The 16,735-nt window shown below is 39.5% G+C and overlaps 1 protein-coding gene across 3 annotated transcripts in view; it reads left to right on the forward strand.

Annotated features, from left to right (window-relative positions):
• Nucleotides 1-902: 902 nt before the first annotated feature.
• CHIC2 (cysteine rich hydrophobic domain 2) overlaps nt 903-16,735 on the forward strand; it is a 30,955-nt gene continuing 15,122 nt past the window's right edge. The window contains exons 1-3 of one of the 3 annotated variants that reach the window (XM_071432379.1): nt 903-1,221; nt 7,896-7,950; nt 8,093-8,248. In XM_071432379.1, coding sequence (XP_071288480.1) covers nt 1,103-1,221; nt 7,896-7,950; nt 8,093-8,248 — 330 coding nt within the window. In that variant the 5' untranslated portion in view covers nt 903-1,102. The remainder of the gene's footprint in view (nt 1,222-7,895; nt 7,951-8,092; nt 8,249-16,735) is intronic. The other 2 variants (XM_071432380.1, XM_071432381.1) reach the window with 2 other exon arrangements.

Genomic DNA, 16,735 nt, shown 5'->3' on the forward strand with positions numbered 1-16,735 from the left:
GCAGGTCAGCCTTGGCCAGGGGCCACTTTCCCCACATCTCCCTGCACTAAGCCAGAGGGACTGGTGGGCAACCCATCAGCTCACAGCAGATGTCCAAACACACCATCCACACCACCCCTGCCCTCAGCTGTGGGCTTCATAGATGCCCAAAAAAGGGTTAAAGTCTTGTGGTCCATAAGGCCTATGGTATTCTAGGCTGCATTGGGAAGGGCAGGCTGAGGGAGGTGATCCTGCCCCTCTACTCAGCCCTGGTGAGGCCACATCAGGAGTGCTGTGCCCAGCTCTGGGCTCCTCAGGACAAGAGAGACAAGGAGCTCCTGGAGCAGCTCCAGTGGAGGGCAACAAAGATGAGTGAGGGATTGGAGAGGGATTCCTCTCTCTTGTGAGGAAAGGTTGAGGGAGCTGGGCCTGTTCAGCATTGAGAAGAGATGTCTGAGAGGGGACCTAATCAGCATCTATCAGAATCTTCAGAGAGCATGTCAGAGGATGGAGTCAAGTTCTTCTCAGGTGTGCCAAGCAATAGGAAACGGGACAACGGCCAGGAACCGATGTATAGGAAGTTCCACCGCAGTGTGGAAGGAGGAAGAACTTTACTGTGCAGGTGACCACACTCCAGAACACATTATCCAGAGAGGCTGTGGAGTCTCCATCACCGGAGGCACTCAGGAACCGTCTGGGCACAATCCCACGCCCTGTGCTTTCGGAAGACCCTGCTCGAGCAGGGGGTTGGACCCGATGACCGCGGTGGGGTCTCCCCCAGTCGTTCCGTGCCCCTGGGAGCACCGCGCTCCCGGACCCCCCTCACACCACGGCGGCCGCCAGCCCGCCCCCGGCCCGCCCCGGCCGGCGCGGCCCCGAGCGGGGCGGGGCGGGGCCGGGGCCGGATGTTGTTGTTGTTGTTCCTGCCCCGCCCCTCGCCCCCTCCCCCCGCGGAGGGTGACGGGCGCTTCCCCGCCCGGAGCCGCCGCCGTTTCAGCCGCTACCGCGGCCCCGCTGCCGCCCGGCCCGGCCTGGCCCGGCCGGACTCTCCTGTGTGCCTCCCTGGCTGGCTCCCGTCGCGTCGCCCCGGCTCCTGTGGCTCATCGGACGCCCCGGCCCGGCCATGGCGGACTTCGATGAGATCTACGAAGAGGAGGAGGACGAGGAACGGGCGCTGGAGGAGCAGCTCCTGAAGTACTCCCCCGACCCGGTGGTGGTGCGCGGCTCTGGCCATGTCACCGTGTAAGGGCCGCGCCGGGGCCTGCGCGGCCGGGGCGGGCGGCGAAGGAGGCCCGGGCGGCGGGACGGGGGCGGCTGGGAGCGCCGAGCTCGGGGGTACAACTTGGGGCAAGTCGGGGGGTAGGCGTGGGCAGCACCGGCCGGGGCTGCTGCCCTTCCCCTGCGTCCGTGAGGCTGCGAGAGGACTCGTGTCGGCCCCACTGGGCAGCCGGGAGCCGCCTGGAAACTCGCAGGCGGGTGCCAAACCTCTAACTAGGGCTGAGGAAACAAGACTAGCTTGGGCTGTGACTGGCAGAGGAATGTGAAGTATTTGTCCAAAATGATGAGCTGTCAGGAAGTAAGGTGCCTCAGTTCCTCTGTGTAACAGGTATCTGCCGGCACATGACCGGCTGGACTATTGAACAAGGTTGTTTATGTGCCTGTTACCCACTCCCATTTAACTTGTGGCTGCTAATATACCTCTGAGGACTTTAACAAAGAGAAGGCATCAGTTATTCAGATACCTATATGTAAAATTATGTTGTGATTGGTGTGTGTTGTTCGCTGTGTTTGACATGGAAGCAACTTTGTGTTGTGTGTGTTTGGTATCTGCGTCTAGCAGCAAGCCACCATGAGCTTGTGTAGTACTTCTCAATAATGTAAGAGATGAGGGTATCATTCCTTCCATCAGTTCTGTCAGGCTCACTCCGTTGAAGTGTAGTAGTTGTCAGTTACAATGTATAATGTCAGAAGCTGAAATACAAACCTGGAGACAAGGCACAGTAGTACGAACTTTTGGTTTCTTTTGTATTCAGTGTTCAGCAGAACTAGGTTTGTAGTGCAGACATGAAAGCTGAAGATACAGTGGTTGGCTTCTCTGAGTCTCATAAACTCTATCGATTTTCAGATACCGACTTGATAAGTTTTTTTGGCACTTGGGTATATTGTTGCTTTATTATTAGGTTGACACAAGTGCTAATAGCTGGGCAGTGCAGTTAGCTGTCTAGTTAAAAACAGGGAGTTATGGATAGACTGAGAGAGATTTGGAAAGCTATAAGGACATAGATGGGGCTGGAGGCCAAGGAGGCCCTGTGAAAGAGTAGAAGCATGTAGTCAACGTGTTCAGCTTATGGATGTTTATTGTGAATAGAAGCTGTACCAGTGATTCACTGAAAATAAGCCAGTAGCCTAGTCTGTTTCTGAAAAACAGAGCAAAACCACAATTAAATAGTTTTCATATTAGCAAATGAAAAGTACAAATAACCGAAACAGAGGCAAACACTGGTTTCTTCTCCAATACTTGAAGGTAAGTTGTGCAAGACAAGATGCAGGCCAGTTAGTGGAATGTTGGGGAAGCTTGTGAGGCATTGGCTGTGACTAGTAAGGGCCTTGTGGTTGAATGATGGCTAACTTGATAATTGTTCATTAATAGTTACTAGCTCATTATTACTTTAAGATCTTCCTTAAAGTACTTGTTCTTTAGGTTTTGAATGAGCAATGAAATACCAGTGTGCACCTCCAAAATTAGGCACTTGATCTTCATCTACTTTCTTCACTGTGCCAAGTGTTAACAGTAAACTACATAGCATCAGCCACTTTTACCTTTGTACAGCCTATAATTTTTTTGGTCATTGATCCAGAAGGTTATTATTAAAAGCTAGATCCCTTTTAGAACATTCATTTGGTGAATATAAGGAATAGGTCCTGTGTACATGATGAATTAGTCTTGCCAGCATAAAAGCATGTGTGCATTTTGAAGGTCTGACAGAAATGATCAGCAGCTAAGCAAATACTGGGTTGATCTTTCCCTGGCTCTGCAGTTTGAAGAGTTGCTGACTGCTTCTGCTGTGTGTATTTAAACAGAAGCTCTCTTTTCATAGTCTGTTGTCATATCCTTTCTGATCTTACATAGGAGTCATAAAGTTGAGTTTGAAATATGTCAATTCTATGAGTACATCAGAAAGACATTTACCATTACTTGATTTCATCCATCAGAGAATGGAAGTGTGTGAGACTTTTCTAAGCTGAGTAATTAAAATCGGTCAAAGGAAAGCAGTTAAATATTATCCAAATAAAACATATGAACTCTTTGCCTTTTGAGGATGTGGAGCTTTTAGTTAGCACTAAGTTTTCTCCTTTAACTCACTGTTTGAAGCAGGCGGCTGGCAATGCTAATATTTTTTTTAACATTGTTTTTTAAATATTCAGTTAAACTGTTTTCACACCAGCAGAGTTTTGATAGCTTGGTAGACAGGAGTAACATCACCTGGCTGCTGAAAATTTAGGTTCTCTCTTGTAATGGCAAAAATTTGAAAGCACTGTGAAAATAGAGATCCTTATTTAAAACTGAACTGAAAGTCCAAGGTGTTTCATATTTGTTTCTGAAATCTGTATTATGGTAGGAGTGGAGGTACATGATATGTGTGACATCCTGAAGAGAATATTTATGATAGGTGCCTGATAGTGTTTTCCAGTCTGTTTCCCAGTGACTGTTTTCCTGTTCCTCAACCAGTTGAGACATGTATCATATATATAGCACACTGTATTAACTAGTAATACTGGATTTGTTCTTGCAGTGCTGGAATGGTGGTGAGCTATTGGGATGTGCTGATGAATGTCTTTCTGTGCTGTTGTTACAGCACCTTATATCTTAATGCAAGATAACTTTTTGTGGGAGGAAAAAGAACTTATAAAAATGTATTTATGCAAGTAAGTTCTTTATTATTAAACTGAAGTCTGCTAATGTATTTTTCAACCTGACTCTGTATCAAGGACATGTGAGAGTGAAAACAGGGCTATGTGAGAATCATGTAGCATGTTAAGACTTGTGAAATGTGTATTCATTTGTTAAGGGTTGGGAACATGTGGACCTAAAGAGTAGAGTTAAGGCAGTGAAAAAATGGTTTAGTGTCCCCCATAAGAGAAGGACAAGGAGGAAGAGGATAGCATGTGTCAGTTTTTTTTTGTTAGGGTGATCTGAGCTGCATGCTGGAAAAGGTTCCAAATTGTCAGTGTCCTATACTGTAAATTTCCGTACTTTAAAGTTTCCACCTCTCACCATTTCTTTCTCCACTGTATACAAGGGCAGGAATTTATCTGTACCTTTGAAGTGGAGTCAGTTTCCAGAAATGCTTGTTCAAGTCCAGGAAGGGTAAAGAAAGTACTCGTGCATGAGGTGAGCATGGATCTGTTGAAGACATGATGGAAAGCAGGAAGGCATAGAGCAAGCAGAGAAGGGTGTGTGTCCCTGGAGATGCAGTATTGTACTAAAGAAAGCTAATAGGACAGCTGTCTGAGGAAATGCATCTCCATAACATTGATTTCCAATATTTTATTTTAAGGCTTACTTTTGCTATTTTTTTGGTCAGAGCAGTTACGTATTTACATTGAACGTGTAGGAGTGTTCTGTGGAGTTTCTAATACTTTAATTTCCAAATTTCAGCTTGCAGTCAGGAGTGAAAATTCTGAGATCACATAACTACTTACAATGCATGGTATGCTTTTTTACTACGTGCTTATGGTGACAAGACTCTGATGTGTCAAGCTCAAAATTATGCTGGTAACTGAGTTAGTTTCAGCTTTGCTACCCTGCCATGTATTAAACATTACCACAAGCCTTGAGTACAGGCTCAGTCTCTTTGCTTGTAACTTCAACCCAGTGTAACTGCATTGGTTTGACGTTTCTGTGCCTTACTCTGCCTCAGTGTTTGTAATTTCAGGTAGCTGTAGAGCTTTTCCAGTGGGAGTTGCTTTTGTCAGGCATGACTTTTGTGAGCTTTATGAATATTTGTGTTTGATGGAGCTGTCAACATTTGAATACTTCACAAATACTGATTTAATAAGCTAATTATATAGTAAAGTGGCATTACCTTTTAGTTTTGAGACTTGGGATGACACCTCTGTATCTTGAGCTTGGAGTCATTCTCCAGGCTTGGGTGCTTCTAAAATGTATGTGAATCCAAGGGTTTTTTCAGACTTTGGTTTCCACTTCAACTTACTAGCAGTTTTAAGTAGGGCATGACACTTAACTGATAGGGCATGACTCTGACATTTATATAACTTTTGCCTCAGTGCTTTCTTTCACTCAGCAGTTTGCAGAAAGGGTGGATGGTCCTCCTGTCATGGAGTATTCAGCAAGATTTTCAATGCTAGCAATGTTTCCAGTAAGTTAAGTTTCCTTTGTTCTGTGTTGAATTAGTAAACTTGCCACAGGTGTTTTTCTGTAACAATTCTCATTTGTTATTTCACCAGTTTTGAGAGACTTACAGGCTTGCAGAGCTACTATTCTAGTTAGAAATACTGAAATATGGTAGATAACTTCTGTATAAATAAGGTTTCCTGTGAGATCTTATTGCAGCCTTTCAGAATGCAAAAGAGGCTTATAAGAAGGGTGGAGAAAGACTTTTTGCCTGGGCCTATGGTGACAGGAATATGGGGAATAGTTTTAAACAGAAAGAGTATAGGTTTAGTTTGGATATAAGGATGAAGGTGATGAGACACTGGAACAGGTTGCCCAGAGAAGGTGTGGATGCACCACCATTGGAAGTATTCAATGGAACACTTGGTTCATTGGAAGTGTTGGTTAGATGCAGCTTTGAGCAGCCTGATCTAGTGACAGGGAGATGAAGCTAGATGATTTTTGGTTCCTTCCAACACAAATAATTTTATATTTGTATGATTCTAATGCCTGTAATCACTGATAAGAAAATTACCTGCTTACTTTGCCTTAAGACCTTATGAAAAAGTCACCTGCATCCCCCAGCTACATAGCCCAGTGTGCTGCTGCAAATTTTGGCAGCAGGTATTGCTGTGTATGGACTGCATATAAGTCTGGCTGTTCCTGGTGTCCAGTCTGGTGCTCCCTGGCATCGGCAGCTATGTGAGTGATGGATAGTTCAGCATTGTCTTTGCTTTGGTGTGTTTGTCAGGGAACTTGTGTAATCTTGCTTCAAATCTTTTGGCACTGTTTGCATCAGTAATGTCAAGTGGAAACAAACCCAGAACTTAGCTACTTGCACTTTATTTTTAGCTGCACTTTCTTTTAACTGTTTTAAACCAATTTCTGGCTAATTTCAGCCAACATGCTCTGTTGTGGGATTTGTGGATGAACACTCCCCTTACCATTGCCTTCCTGAAACTTTGCACTTTAATCATGTGTCCCTCTCAGCCTTCTCTTTTCCAGCTTAATGTCAGCCTTAGTCTATTGAGGCAGCTGCTTTATTCCCTTTATTATGCTAGCCTTCCTTCTCTCTGTCTTTTTCTAACTCCAGATCCTTCATGAAATGTGGATACCAGAGCTGCACCCAGTACTGAATATGTGGGTTTCATGGAGAGTCAAAATTGTTAATCCCTTTCCCAGTGGTGCCCAGTATTTTATTGCTGTTTCTGGTGACTGGTGCTTGCATTGAGGTGATGTTTAAGAGAATCATGAGTGGTGATAAAAGATCTGTCCTGTGAGCTGTACCTGTCGAACTTTAGTGGAGTGTCACATAAGCAAAGTTTAGGAATCTCAAAATTCACCACCTTTTATATATCTACAAAGAAACTCATCTGCCACTTTTTGTCCACTGGCTTTCCACAATAGCTTACCACATAACTGCCTATTTGATTACTTGGACAAAGTTCTCCATTGGCATGCAGATCATTCAGTTCAGTAAGAAAAAGAAAAACAACTCTAAAACTCTGGGAAGTACCTAGCTGCTCGATAGCATATTGTGAAAGCAAATTATGTGTTTAAAGTCTTCAGCTGTCAAGGCTCAGGTAAGCTTTTCTGCATACAATGCAGCAATGTGTGATAGGTGTTGCTGCCAATATTTCAAGTCTTGAGTAGTTTAGTTTCTGATTTTTGTTTGTAGTAGCTGATAGACTGCTCTGTTTGTATTCAGAATTTTTTAAATTACAACTTAAATTTTACCCTGACTGCTGTATACCAAATTAGTAGCCAGTCACATTAATGATTTTATAGTCTGTATAGTCTCTACTTGAAGTTTTGTCCAGCCCAGATGCCAGAAAATAATAAGATTTTCTTTGAGGTTCATCTATTTGTGAACCCAACCAAACAACTGTAAGGTAGAAAACGTTTTTAATAGATAAGCTGAAAGTCTTCTGACCTTTAAGTCTTGTAAAACCCAGATCCAGTACCCCCAGCTCATTTCAAACTGCTTTACACCTTCACATTTATAGTTAGTTATTGTTTAAGCCTTGTTTTGTTACTTAGCATTTTGTGTTTTGAAACTTACTATGTATTTCTTCTCTGAAAATCAAGCTGGTGTTTATTCCATTTTTATGCTTGGAACAGTTATTTAGCACTGGATGAGCTTTTCTTCAAGATACATCTGTACTGGTGCAGGAGAGAGGTAGTTCCAACTGGGCCTTAAATTGTTTCCCTTTCCCCTTAAGTACTTCACTTAGCTCACTTGCCACTATTGCTTATAGGTTTTGCTGACTTTGGGGAAGAGTCAGTAATATCAAGAGAACCATAAGAAGATACTATGGGCAAGATGGGTTTTAGTCTGTGTACAATGGTATTTTTGTTTGTTAGTATAATTTTAAGAATTACCTTTAATAACAACTAGTGTTTTCCTGAAATTAATGCTGTTACTGCTACAGACCCTGAGAATATTATGAGATGCTTGTAATTTGTGGCATGGCTTAGGGTTATTTATAATTTTGCTACAATCTAAATTTTGTTTTTGCAGGTTTGGACTAAGTAACAAATTTGAAGCAGAATTTCCTTCATCTTTAACTGGAAAGGTGAGTATCTTTGAATAGAAGTTTGGAATTGGAGTTCAGGTTTCATTACACAAACAAGTGTTACAAGCATAGAGTACTGTAAAAGTAATAAAGTACAATGCTGTACTACTAGTTTGTTTCTTCTTTTTCATTTCCCTTGTAGGTTGCACCTGAGGAATTCAAAGCCAGCATCAGTAGAGTTAACAGTTGTCTTAAGAAGAATCTTCCAGTTAATGTGCGATGGCTACTATGTGGATGCCTTTGCTGCTGCTGCACTTTAGGTTGTAGTATGTGGCCAGTTATCTGCCTCAGTAAAAGAGTAAGTTGAATTATTAATATAATTTTGATAGTTAGAATTGTACTGGTTTTGTTCTCATTTTGGTTTTTTAGGTTTTTTTTCTCCTTCACCATTAAAAACTATTACTAGAACTTAAATCACTTTTATTTTGTACATTTTGGTATCAGTTGTCAGCTGTACTGGTTAAAGTTACAGGAGATCCCAGCCAGGACTTTGAGCTAGTAACTCAATGAGAGGTAGTATAGCTGAATGCCTCCTAGAGCCATTTATAAAGCTGCTATTGTTGTTGAACCAACTTTAAATATACTCTTTAATAGCTGAATCTTCTCTGTGATACCTTGAGATGATCAGAATTTGCCAGTGAATGAGTGGCAGTTTGTTTTTGAGGAGCTTCTGATTACACTGTGGCCCTAAAGAACCACATGGTTTTTTGTTAAAAGAGCAGTTTTTAAAAAGAATAGTTGATTTTTCTTTTTAAATTTTCTTCTAAGCTTAGATGAGTAAGATGCCTTTTTTTTTTCTTTTTACATGAAGAACTTGAAAATAGCCTTTTGTCTATGTACTCTTGGCACTTGTAGCATTGTTCACAACAGAAGCTCATTACACATGCCTGGTTTTCATTTCCTTTTCTCAGTGCAGTTAATTAGACTATCCTCCCACCTTTTCTGTGTGTGTAAAAATTGTCTTTGGCTAGTTCTATTTCACTACTCTGCAAGAAGTCTCTGTGCCCCCCCATCATCTCCTCACTATTTAGTACTGTTCATCTTTCCATTTCATGTCATGCCTTGTATATGTTCTCTTGTGTTATCCCTCATAATGCTACAACTTGGGTACAAGTCAGTATATGAACATTGTCATCATTTTCTTTATCAAAATCATAATTTTTTGGACTTAATGAGTAAAGGCATTCTAAAAAAAAGATTTATGGAATGAACATTGATTATAGCAAAACCGGTATGCATTTTTGTATCATCTGACTGTCTGTGTTAAGATCTTAAGGCTTAGTCCCTTTAAGAGATTACTTAAGGCTAATTTTAATTGTATACAAAATAAAGTAGAAAAGCCTCCTGGTAACGTTGGAGTCTGTGGAGAAATGAACCAAAACAAAAATATTGGTGTCAGTGTGAATTATATCAAACCCTTAAGTTTTTTATCTTCAAGCTGTTGCAAACTGGTAAGTATCCTGTAGCATGATCATATATCCTTAGCCCAAAAATCTGATAGAAGAAATTAGAATCTGGTGATTGCTTCTACAGATAAGCAGGTGACTTCACTAGCTTGTAGAGAAGTCCTTTATCATTCAAGGCCTAGCACTGTAGGTAGCAAACACAAGAGAAGCATCCATTGCTCCTGTCCATGTTTAACTTCTAAATGTGAATGCTTCTGCTGTTATGAAGTTTGACCCAGTTTTCTCACATACTGTGTTGTAGCAGGAAATGATAACAGGATGTAACTTGGTAGGGGCTGATGTCACAAGCTCTCATCATCTGTACTGGGTCCTATAATCAACTTTTTATACAGTGTCAAACAGTGTCAGAAAAAATACAAGGGCTTCTAGCATCTGGAGTCAGAAAACAGTTTGAAGCTGAGGAGAGAGGTTCTGTGTGGGAACCTGGTCAAGCAACAGTTAGAGAAGATGTGTGGGATAAGGTAAAAAGGTAAGCTCCTTCCAAAAGAATAAATCTGGGAAAAAAAACCCCAACCACAGATACTTTGTTCAGAGGATGCTGGAAAGAGGATAATGGTGTCATTGTTGCTGTTATATAGAATGCATAATGAGAGAAGAGTCCTGGAAATAATATGAACAGCAGGAGCATGGACACAGATTTGTGACTGAACTTGTCTAAGTCATCCTAGAGTGTGGCCCAGACTATCAGTGAATGTTGCATTTTTCCTGTTTAAGTTGGCACCAGAAGACATTTATGGACTTTTGCATCTTTTTCTGCGCTTGGATGTCCAGCATTAGTGCAACTTAGGACTCAGCTGCCTAAACAAAGTATCTCGTGCCACTGTAGATGGCACAATGGCACTAGACACTGATAACAGTTTGATTATTCTTCCAGAGTAAAAGTAATTTAAATCAATGTGGAGATTTTTGGATCAGCATCACTTGTCCATGTCAGCAGCTTGCCAAATGAATGTGTCTTTACTGGGTTGTTTCTCAGATAGAGAACTCAGAACTTGGTGCCTGTTGGACATCTGAAGAATGTATATAGAGAATTAATTAACTTGTGTTCTAAAAGGGAAAGGGGAGAGTCTGCTTTCCCAAGCTCCTAACTCTTCATCCTGGAAATGGCTGAGAAGGAACATTTTTCTGTGGTGGAGGAGTTAAGGGGGAAAACTGTGGAGTATTTTTCAAGGACATGTTTGGAAATTCTAGCGTAGGAAACAAGCAGAAGAATTTTTAATGATTCTAGTCAGGGCTCCTACTTCTACTTACAGAAAAATGGTGAAAAGTTACTGCCACTTGGGTTGCTTGTACAGATATGGGTGGATTTAACTTTGTCTTGGTAGATCTAGAGCAGGAAAATATGGAGTAATACAAATCCCTCTTACCTGGAATTACAGGGTTTGAACCCTGTAATAATAATCCCGTCAGTATTGAATTATATCCACAAGCTTCTGCGTAAAGAAAAAATCTTAGGACTTTCTATCAGTTTATGTCAAAGTGCTGTGACAAGAGCAGGAAACTAACATTACATATTTTCCTAGAAGTGTAGAAATAAGAGAAACTGCATTGTGAATTACCTGGAGCTGCTCAGCAAAAACAGCAGTTGTAAAAAAATACCTGGTTCATCTAGGTTCCAGTCTGTTATTTGCTCAGTAGATTCCAATAGAACTGTGACAAGAAGCAACTTCATATTCTCCCACTATCACCTTGGTTTGCTGCTAGTGCTGCAGTTTTGCTGGTACATAAGACTAATGTGTTTGTTGTGAACTGCTCACATTTGAACTCTCAAATTGCTTGTGTCAGACTTTACCTGTGTCTTACAAGAGGGTTGTGTTGATCAAATTATCTTCCATGCTTTGACTTCTTTAGCTGTCCTTTGCCTGACTGGACTCAGCCACAAGTCACAACAGCCAGGATTCTTGAGGAAACAGGGGTCCATGATGATGTATGCTTATTTCTTCCCTTTAATTTCTAGATACCATCAATTATTTCCCACTTGTACTCATACTGTAAAACAAGTGTAACAAATGATCAATAAATAAAAGGCTGCTTCTTTTGCATTACTTGCACTTGTCTGAGAAATGTTGCCCTGAGAGCTTTGCTAGCTCAGCCCTGTTCTAAGTGATTCCCAGAGAAAGAACAGTTACTTAGTGCTGACTTCTGTTATATCCTTTGCTGCAATGATCACAGTAGACTCCCAAGACTTTACAATTAGAGAGTTTGATTTCTGAAAGCATGATGGGAGTGTTCCCAACCTGAAATTTGTGCAGATCGTGTTTTAATTTCATAACAAAAATATACAAGTCTTCATATTTGCCCTTTTCTACTGAAACAGAAGACTAAATAATTTGTTTTGTTGAATTACAGATATAGTGAGCTAACAAGTGTGAGGGTTTCTCAAGGATTTTATTAAATGAAACAACAGTTTTAATATAGAAGAGAAATTTTTCTCAGAATGACCAATTAAGAAATGTCTGTTTTGATGAGTCGGAACCAATGTACCCTGGTCTTGAATTGCTGGTATAGTTTGTGGCTCTTTTTCAGAGAAAGTTTTTTTTTGTAATGGTTCAGGTAGAGAAAATGTAAATTGCAGCTTCAGAGTTAGAATAATTTTCTTAGTGGTTCTCTTCATTCTGTATTTTTACTGTCTTTCATTGACTTTTTAAGTTTTAACATGAGAAAGTTATCACAAATGTAAGTGCAAATTGTGAAATTACTGAAAGTTTGTGTATAATGGGAATACATGCTTCATTTCATGTAGTGAAAAATAAGGTAATGGTTTGTCTCCTTAAATCACCAGGTGCTTCAAACTAGGAATTAATTAAGCAACAAATGTTTGTAAGTTTAATTGTTAATTATGTAATTTTAATTTGTTTCTATGTAGTGAAAGCTTTCCCTTCACTGAATTTTTATTTTCAGTGCTGGTTTTGGAGTCCTTGCATAGTGTTGTTTCCTTTCTCTGTTTGCACTGAGATATTTGGAAGAAGCCTTCTACTCTTCAGCAGTAAAATAAGTGTTTTGTTTGATTCAGTATCTTATTGCTTCTATCCTTTTATGTGGTCTTAATTCGGTTTTAATGAATAAAAGCTGCAAAAAAGTTGCAGGAAGTACAGTCCCTCATTTGCAGATCTGGATCATAAATGATCTTAAGCAGTTTTACTCATAGAATTCACCATCTTTTCTGGGACAAATTCCAGGTTGTACAAATGAACATTTAGTCTTTAAGTTGTTGTTATTTAAATAAAAAGAATGACATAGTGAATTATAATTCAAAAAGCACTGCAGGCTGATGTGCCCATTTGAAGCCACTTTTTCAAATGAATTGGCACTCATTTTCAGTATTAACTAAATGCTGTAATTCCTGATGGGTAAATAGGATATATAATTTCAACAGAAACAGTAACAATGAAAGCTATGATAGCATTGCAGTACTGCTAGATTTCTTAAAAGCTGGTATTGTACAAGTAAATTGCATGTTTCAAATGATTCATGGGCAATCTTTTAAAATGAATAGAATTAGATATTTAGCAGTGTGATCTGTCCTAATACTTTCAAGAGTGATTTGTTTGTTTGTGAATTCACACAAAGCTGATGAATGCTGCTTAAGCCTCATCATTAGTTGTCACTTTCATAGCAGTTCACATCTTCAAATTGCTGTATAAACATAGCTAATTACAACTTCCAAAGTATAAATTAAATATGTGGTGCAGGAGCTGGAATGAATTTTCTTAAATTTTATAGTCTTGTTTGTCAGTGGATGACACTAATGTTAAAATACATTAGACCAGTTTATTGAATTTATGAATACATTACATTTATTATCAAAACTGAAGAAAATATATGTTTTTCTCCGGTGCCCATCTGCAAGGGACTTTGCACTGGAGGTACTCTTAATGGTACCTTAATGCTTTTCTGAGGAGTTCCACAAGGCAATTACTTAAGACAAAAGGTGCCTTGTTTTTGAAGTGTTTAGACAGTTTATATTATAGTTCAGTTTGGAAGAATCTTTAAAATTATAATGTATTTATTATGGTTATCCTAACCAGAGCACGTAGAATTTCTGTGTTGGCTCTAGACAACTTAGTAAAACTTTTTTTTAAAGTGGAACTTGTATATATCAAATATGCATTCTTGACCATTGTTTTCAAATGTATTTGGAGGGTTTTTTATTCAAGTGTTAACTATGAAAGGAAACTTAAAAAATCAGAAGATTCAGGCCTGGTGTATTTTACTTTAGATGTTATTAACCATAATTTTGGTCAGAAGAGTCACTAAGTCATCCATATGCTCAAGCAGCTCAGCTTGTAGAACAAATAAATGTAAAATCATGATGTGTATACCTGTGTGGTTATTTTTTTTTCTGTATCTCAAATCAGATTTCATTTCCTTCGCAGCAACCTACAAAAGCTTACAAGGTTTTCATGTGCTTTCCTGGTGCACAATGGGGTGTGGGAGCAGCTAGTTTACCATGTCTTTTAATTTGCAGACTTGCTTGGTGGAGGACAGGGCAATAAGTTTGGCATGAAGCATACTTACAGATAATAGGCGGTCACAGAATACTAATTTGGTTCTTTATAGATCAAATACAAACCTTTTAGTAGTTCAAAAATATGTATTCTGAAGTTAAATTTGTGATTTTGTCTTTTCTTGATTTTATCTAAATCCTAAGTATTGTGCATCTCTGGGATGTATCATGAATATTCTAAATGCTATTTAAAATTTATTTGCATTTGTAATTAGAATTATGTCTCTGAACATTTTAATATTAATCAAAACAATCTGGGTATAATTAACATTTCTGTGTTACAGCCTCTTTTATATTGTGATGGCTAAGGTATATAAAGGGATCATGCAGTTACTGAGTTTAGTGTTGCTTTTGATATTGCTTTTCCTGTCGATGTTGATGTGTTCCTGAAACTACAAGCATGAGTTGGGTGAAATTTGCATAGAGCTATTTTGAAAGAGCGTGCTAAAATGATCTAGTTATTTGTAAGATTTGGAAATCACTTTAGAAAGGAACATTTTTAGGGTTCTGTGTTAAGCAACTTAAATATAATCCCAAATAAGGAACATATGCAAACACTGTTGAGCAAAGTAGTAGAGCACAAAATTACCTGAAATTTATATGATAAAATGAAACTAAGTAGAAAGCACTTGACTGAACAATAGCTTGTTAGACTTTACTGTAAAACATAAAACCAGAATGGAGTTCTGGCAAGTGTGAAGTAGTGACACACTTCTGTGCCTCTTCTCTTGATTTTTCTCAAGGTACCCTAGGTCTGGAAAGCATTCATGTTTACACTTCATTTAAAAAAATCACAGTAAAATGTTATTTCTGCTGAAGTGTAGCATTCTCAGTAACTCAAGCACTATATATAAAGAAAGTTATTTATTGAAGAAAACAGTAGTTCAAGAACCATTACTGCTGATAAAACAGCTGGGAGGATGAGGGGGCAGTTCTACAAAGGAGAAGAGTGAAGGAGTTAATAAATCTTATACCACACCAAACACATGTAAAGTGTGAAGTGACCAGGTACTTCTAATTTTGTAGCTCATAAAAATATTTTTTGCTGAATTTTGGGATTAATGACTGAATCTAGAACAATAGTGATGATGGGAAATACTAAGTTGCCAGATTTATTTTTTCTAAATTGGTAAAGTAGCTACAGGATCAACCAGTATTTTTCTGATTCAGCCCTCAGATGTACAAGGGACTGTAGGAGCTGTCCCTTTAAAAGGGATCATTCTCTTCAGCATGCAGATTAATGAAGTGATGGATTTTACAGTCTTCTATGGAGTTTTGTGCTGCCCTTCAGTCTTTCTGGCCATGAGGCTTCCCTCTCATTCTTGGCCACTGTCCTTAGACACTACTAACAGCAGGAATCAAAGGATTCCTATGTACTAATAAACTAAACCTGGGAATGTTCCTAGGAGTTGCTGCTTTATAATTTGTATTTTTAGGAGGGTCCCTGGCAGGCTCTGGGTCTGTATTGTGTAACAATTCATAGGCATTATCAGAATGCTTCAGGCACTATGAGTGGTTTGGAGGTTATGAAAACTTGCTGATAGAGATGTAAGCTGTTCCCTGCCACCTGGCTTGAAATGAATGGGAGTGTTTCTGGGCACAGTTTCATTTCTTAATAGAGATGTAACCAGAGATTCTTTAGCTTCTCAACCTACATTGGCCTTGAACTATTTTCTGTGGCACACTCCTGGATATTTTGGAAATAAATGACAGGGACCAAAATGAACATCTCTCTAACCTTAAAAGAGGAGATGGAGGTGGAATTTTCATTCATGTTCAGTGTAAAGTTTCCCACAGAAGATGACACCTGATGAGTTCCTTGGTGGAGATTTGATCCTATTTTCATCCCTGTTATGGTCAATTCCATTTTACATGTTCATTTTCTGTGGCCTTTTTGGTGGAAATGTCCTTCAGCAGGAGGTGGATGCTTTAGATTGTCATGTCTAGATTTGAATCATTTCCTTGGAGGAATCAGAGCTTCATGGGTTTTGTTTCTTTATGATGACAGAATCAGAGCTAGAATTTAATCCTAGAATGAATGAGTTACAAATCTTTATTTAAAAGTTCAAGTACCAGCATGAAGTGTAGTCATGATGCTTCATGGATCAGTTCAACACCAGTCTGCCTGTGAAATGTGTTTTTCACCACATTTCAAGGCCTTCTTAAGAGAAGTGTGTTATTTTTGCCAAGGTCAAGACTATTTCTGCTACAAGGCTTCTCCATATTATGAAATTCTCACAAATGGTTGCCTCTAGTCAGTGTTACCTCCTTATAGAAAGTAGCTAGCAATGCTTAGTTGGTGACTTAGCTCTTGTAGGACAGCTAAAATATCTAGTGGCTAAAATATCAGTTAGCATATTGAATCTTTTGGATTTTGTGTATTTCAGAGGAAACTTACAGAAGACTTTAATCAACTTCTAGGAACTTTCTTTGATAGTTTCTCTCTGCTGAGGGTTTCTACTGCAGACCAAAATGCCTTTGGAAAATACTTGTTCAGTATCTGTCAGTTAGTACATGGGTGATGATTCAATACCCTCTCCATTTTACTCCTGGGTAATATACACGGGCTGTATGTTTCTGCACACCTTCTCTATCCTGCACATGTTTAATGGCTTTACTACTTTCTTTAAACACTCCAGGAATTTGACAATCAAGGCAACCAGGGTAACTGAGGAATCATCTTGAGTTTAGATATTAAAAAGTGTTACCTGCAGTAGTGTCAAATAACACTGAGCTTCTCTTTGTGTCAGCAAATAGTTTGGTGGAAGAGACCTTTCCAGAAAGTAATTGGTGTGATTTGGTTCACTAAACT

Source organism: Agelaius tricolor, unplaced genomic scaffold, assembly GCF_023055355.1.
Source record: "Agelaius tricolor isolate 1412-34295 unplaced genomic scaffold, bAgeTri1.0.p SCAF_8, whole genome shotgun sequence".
Lineage (NCBI taxonomy): Eukaryota > Metazoa > Chordata > Aves > Passeriformes > Icteridae > Agelaius > Agelaius tricolor.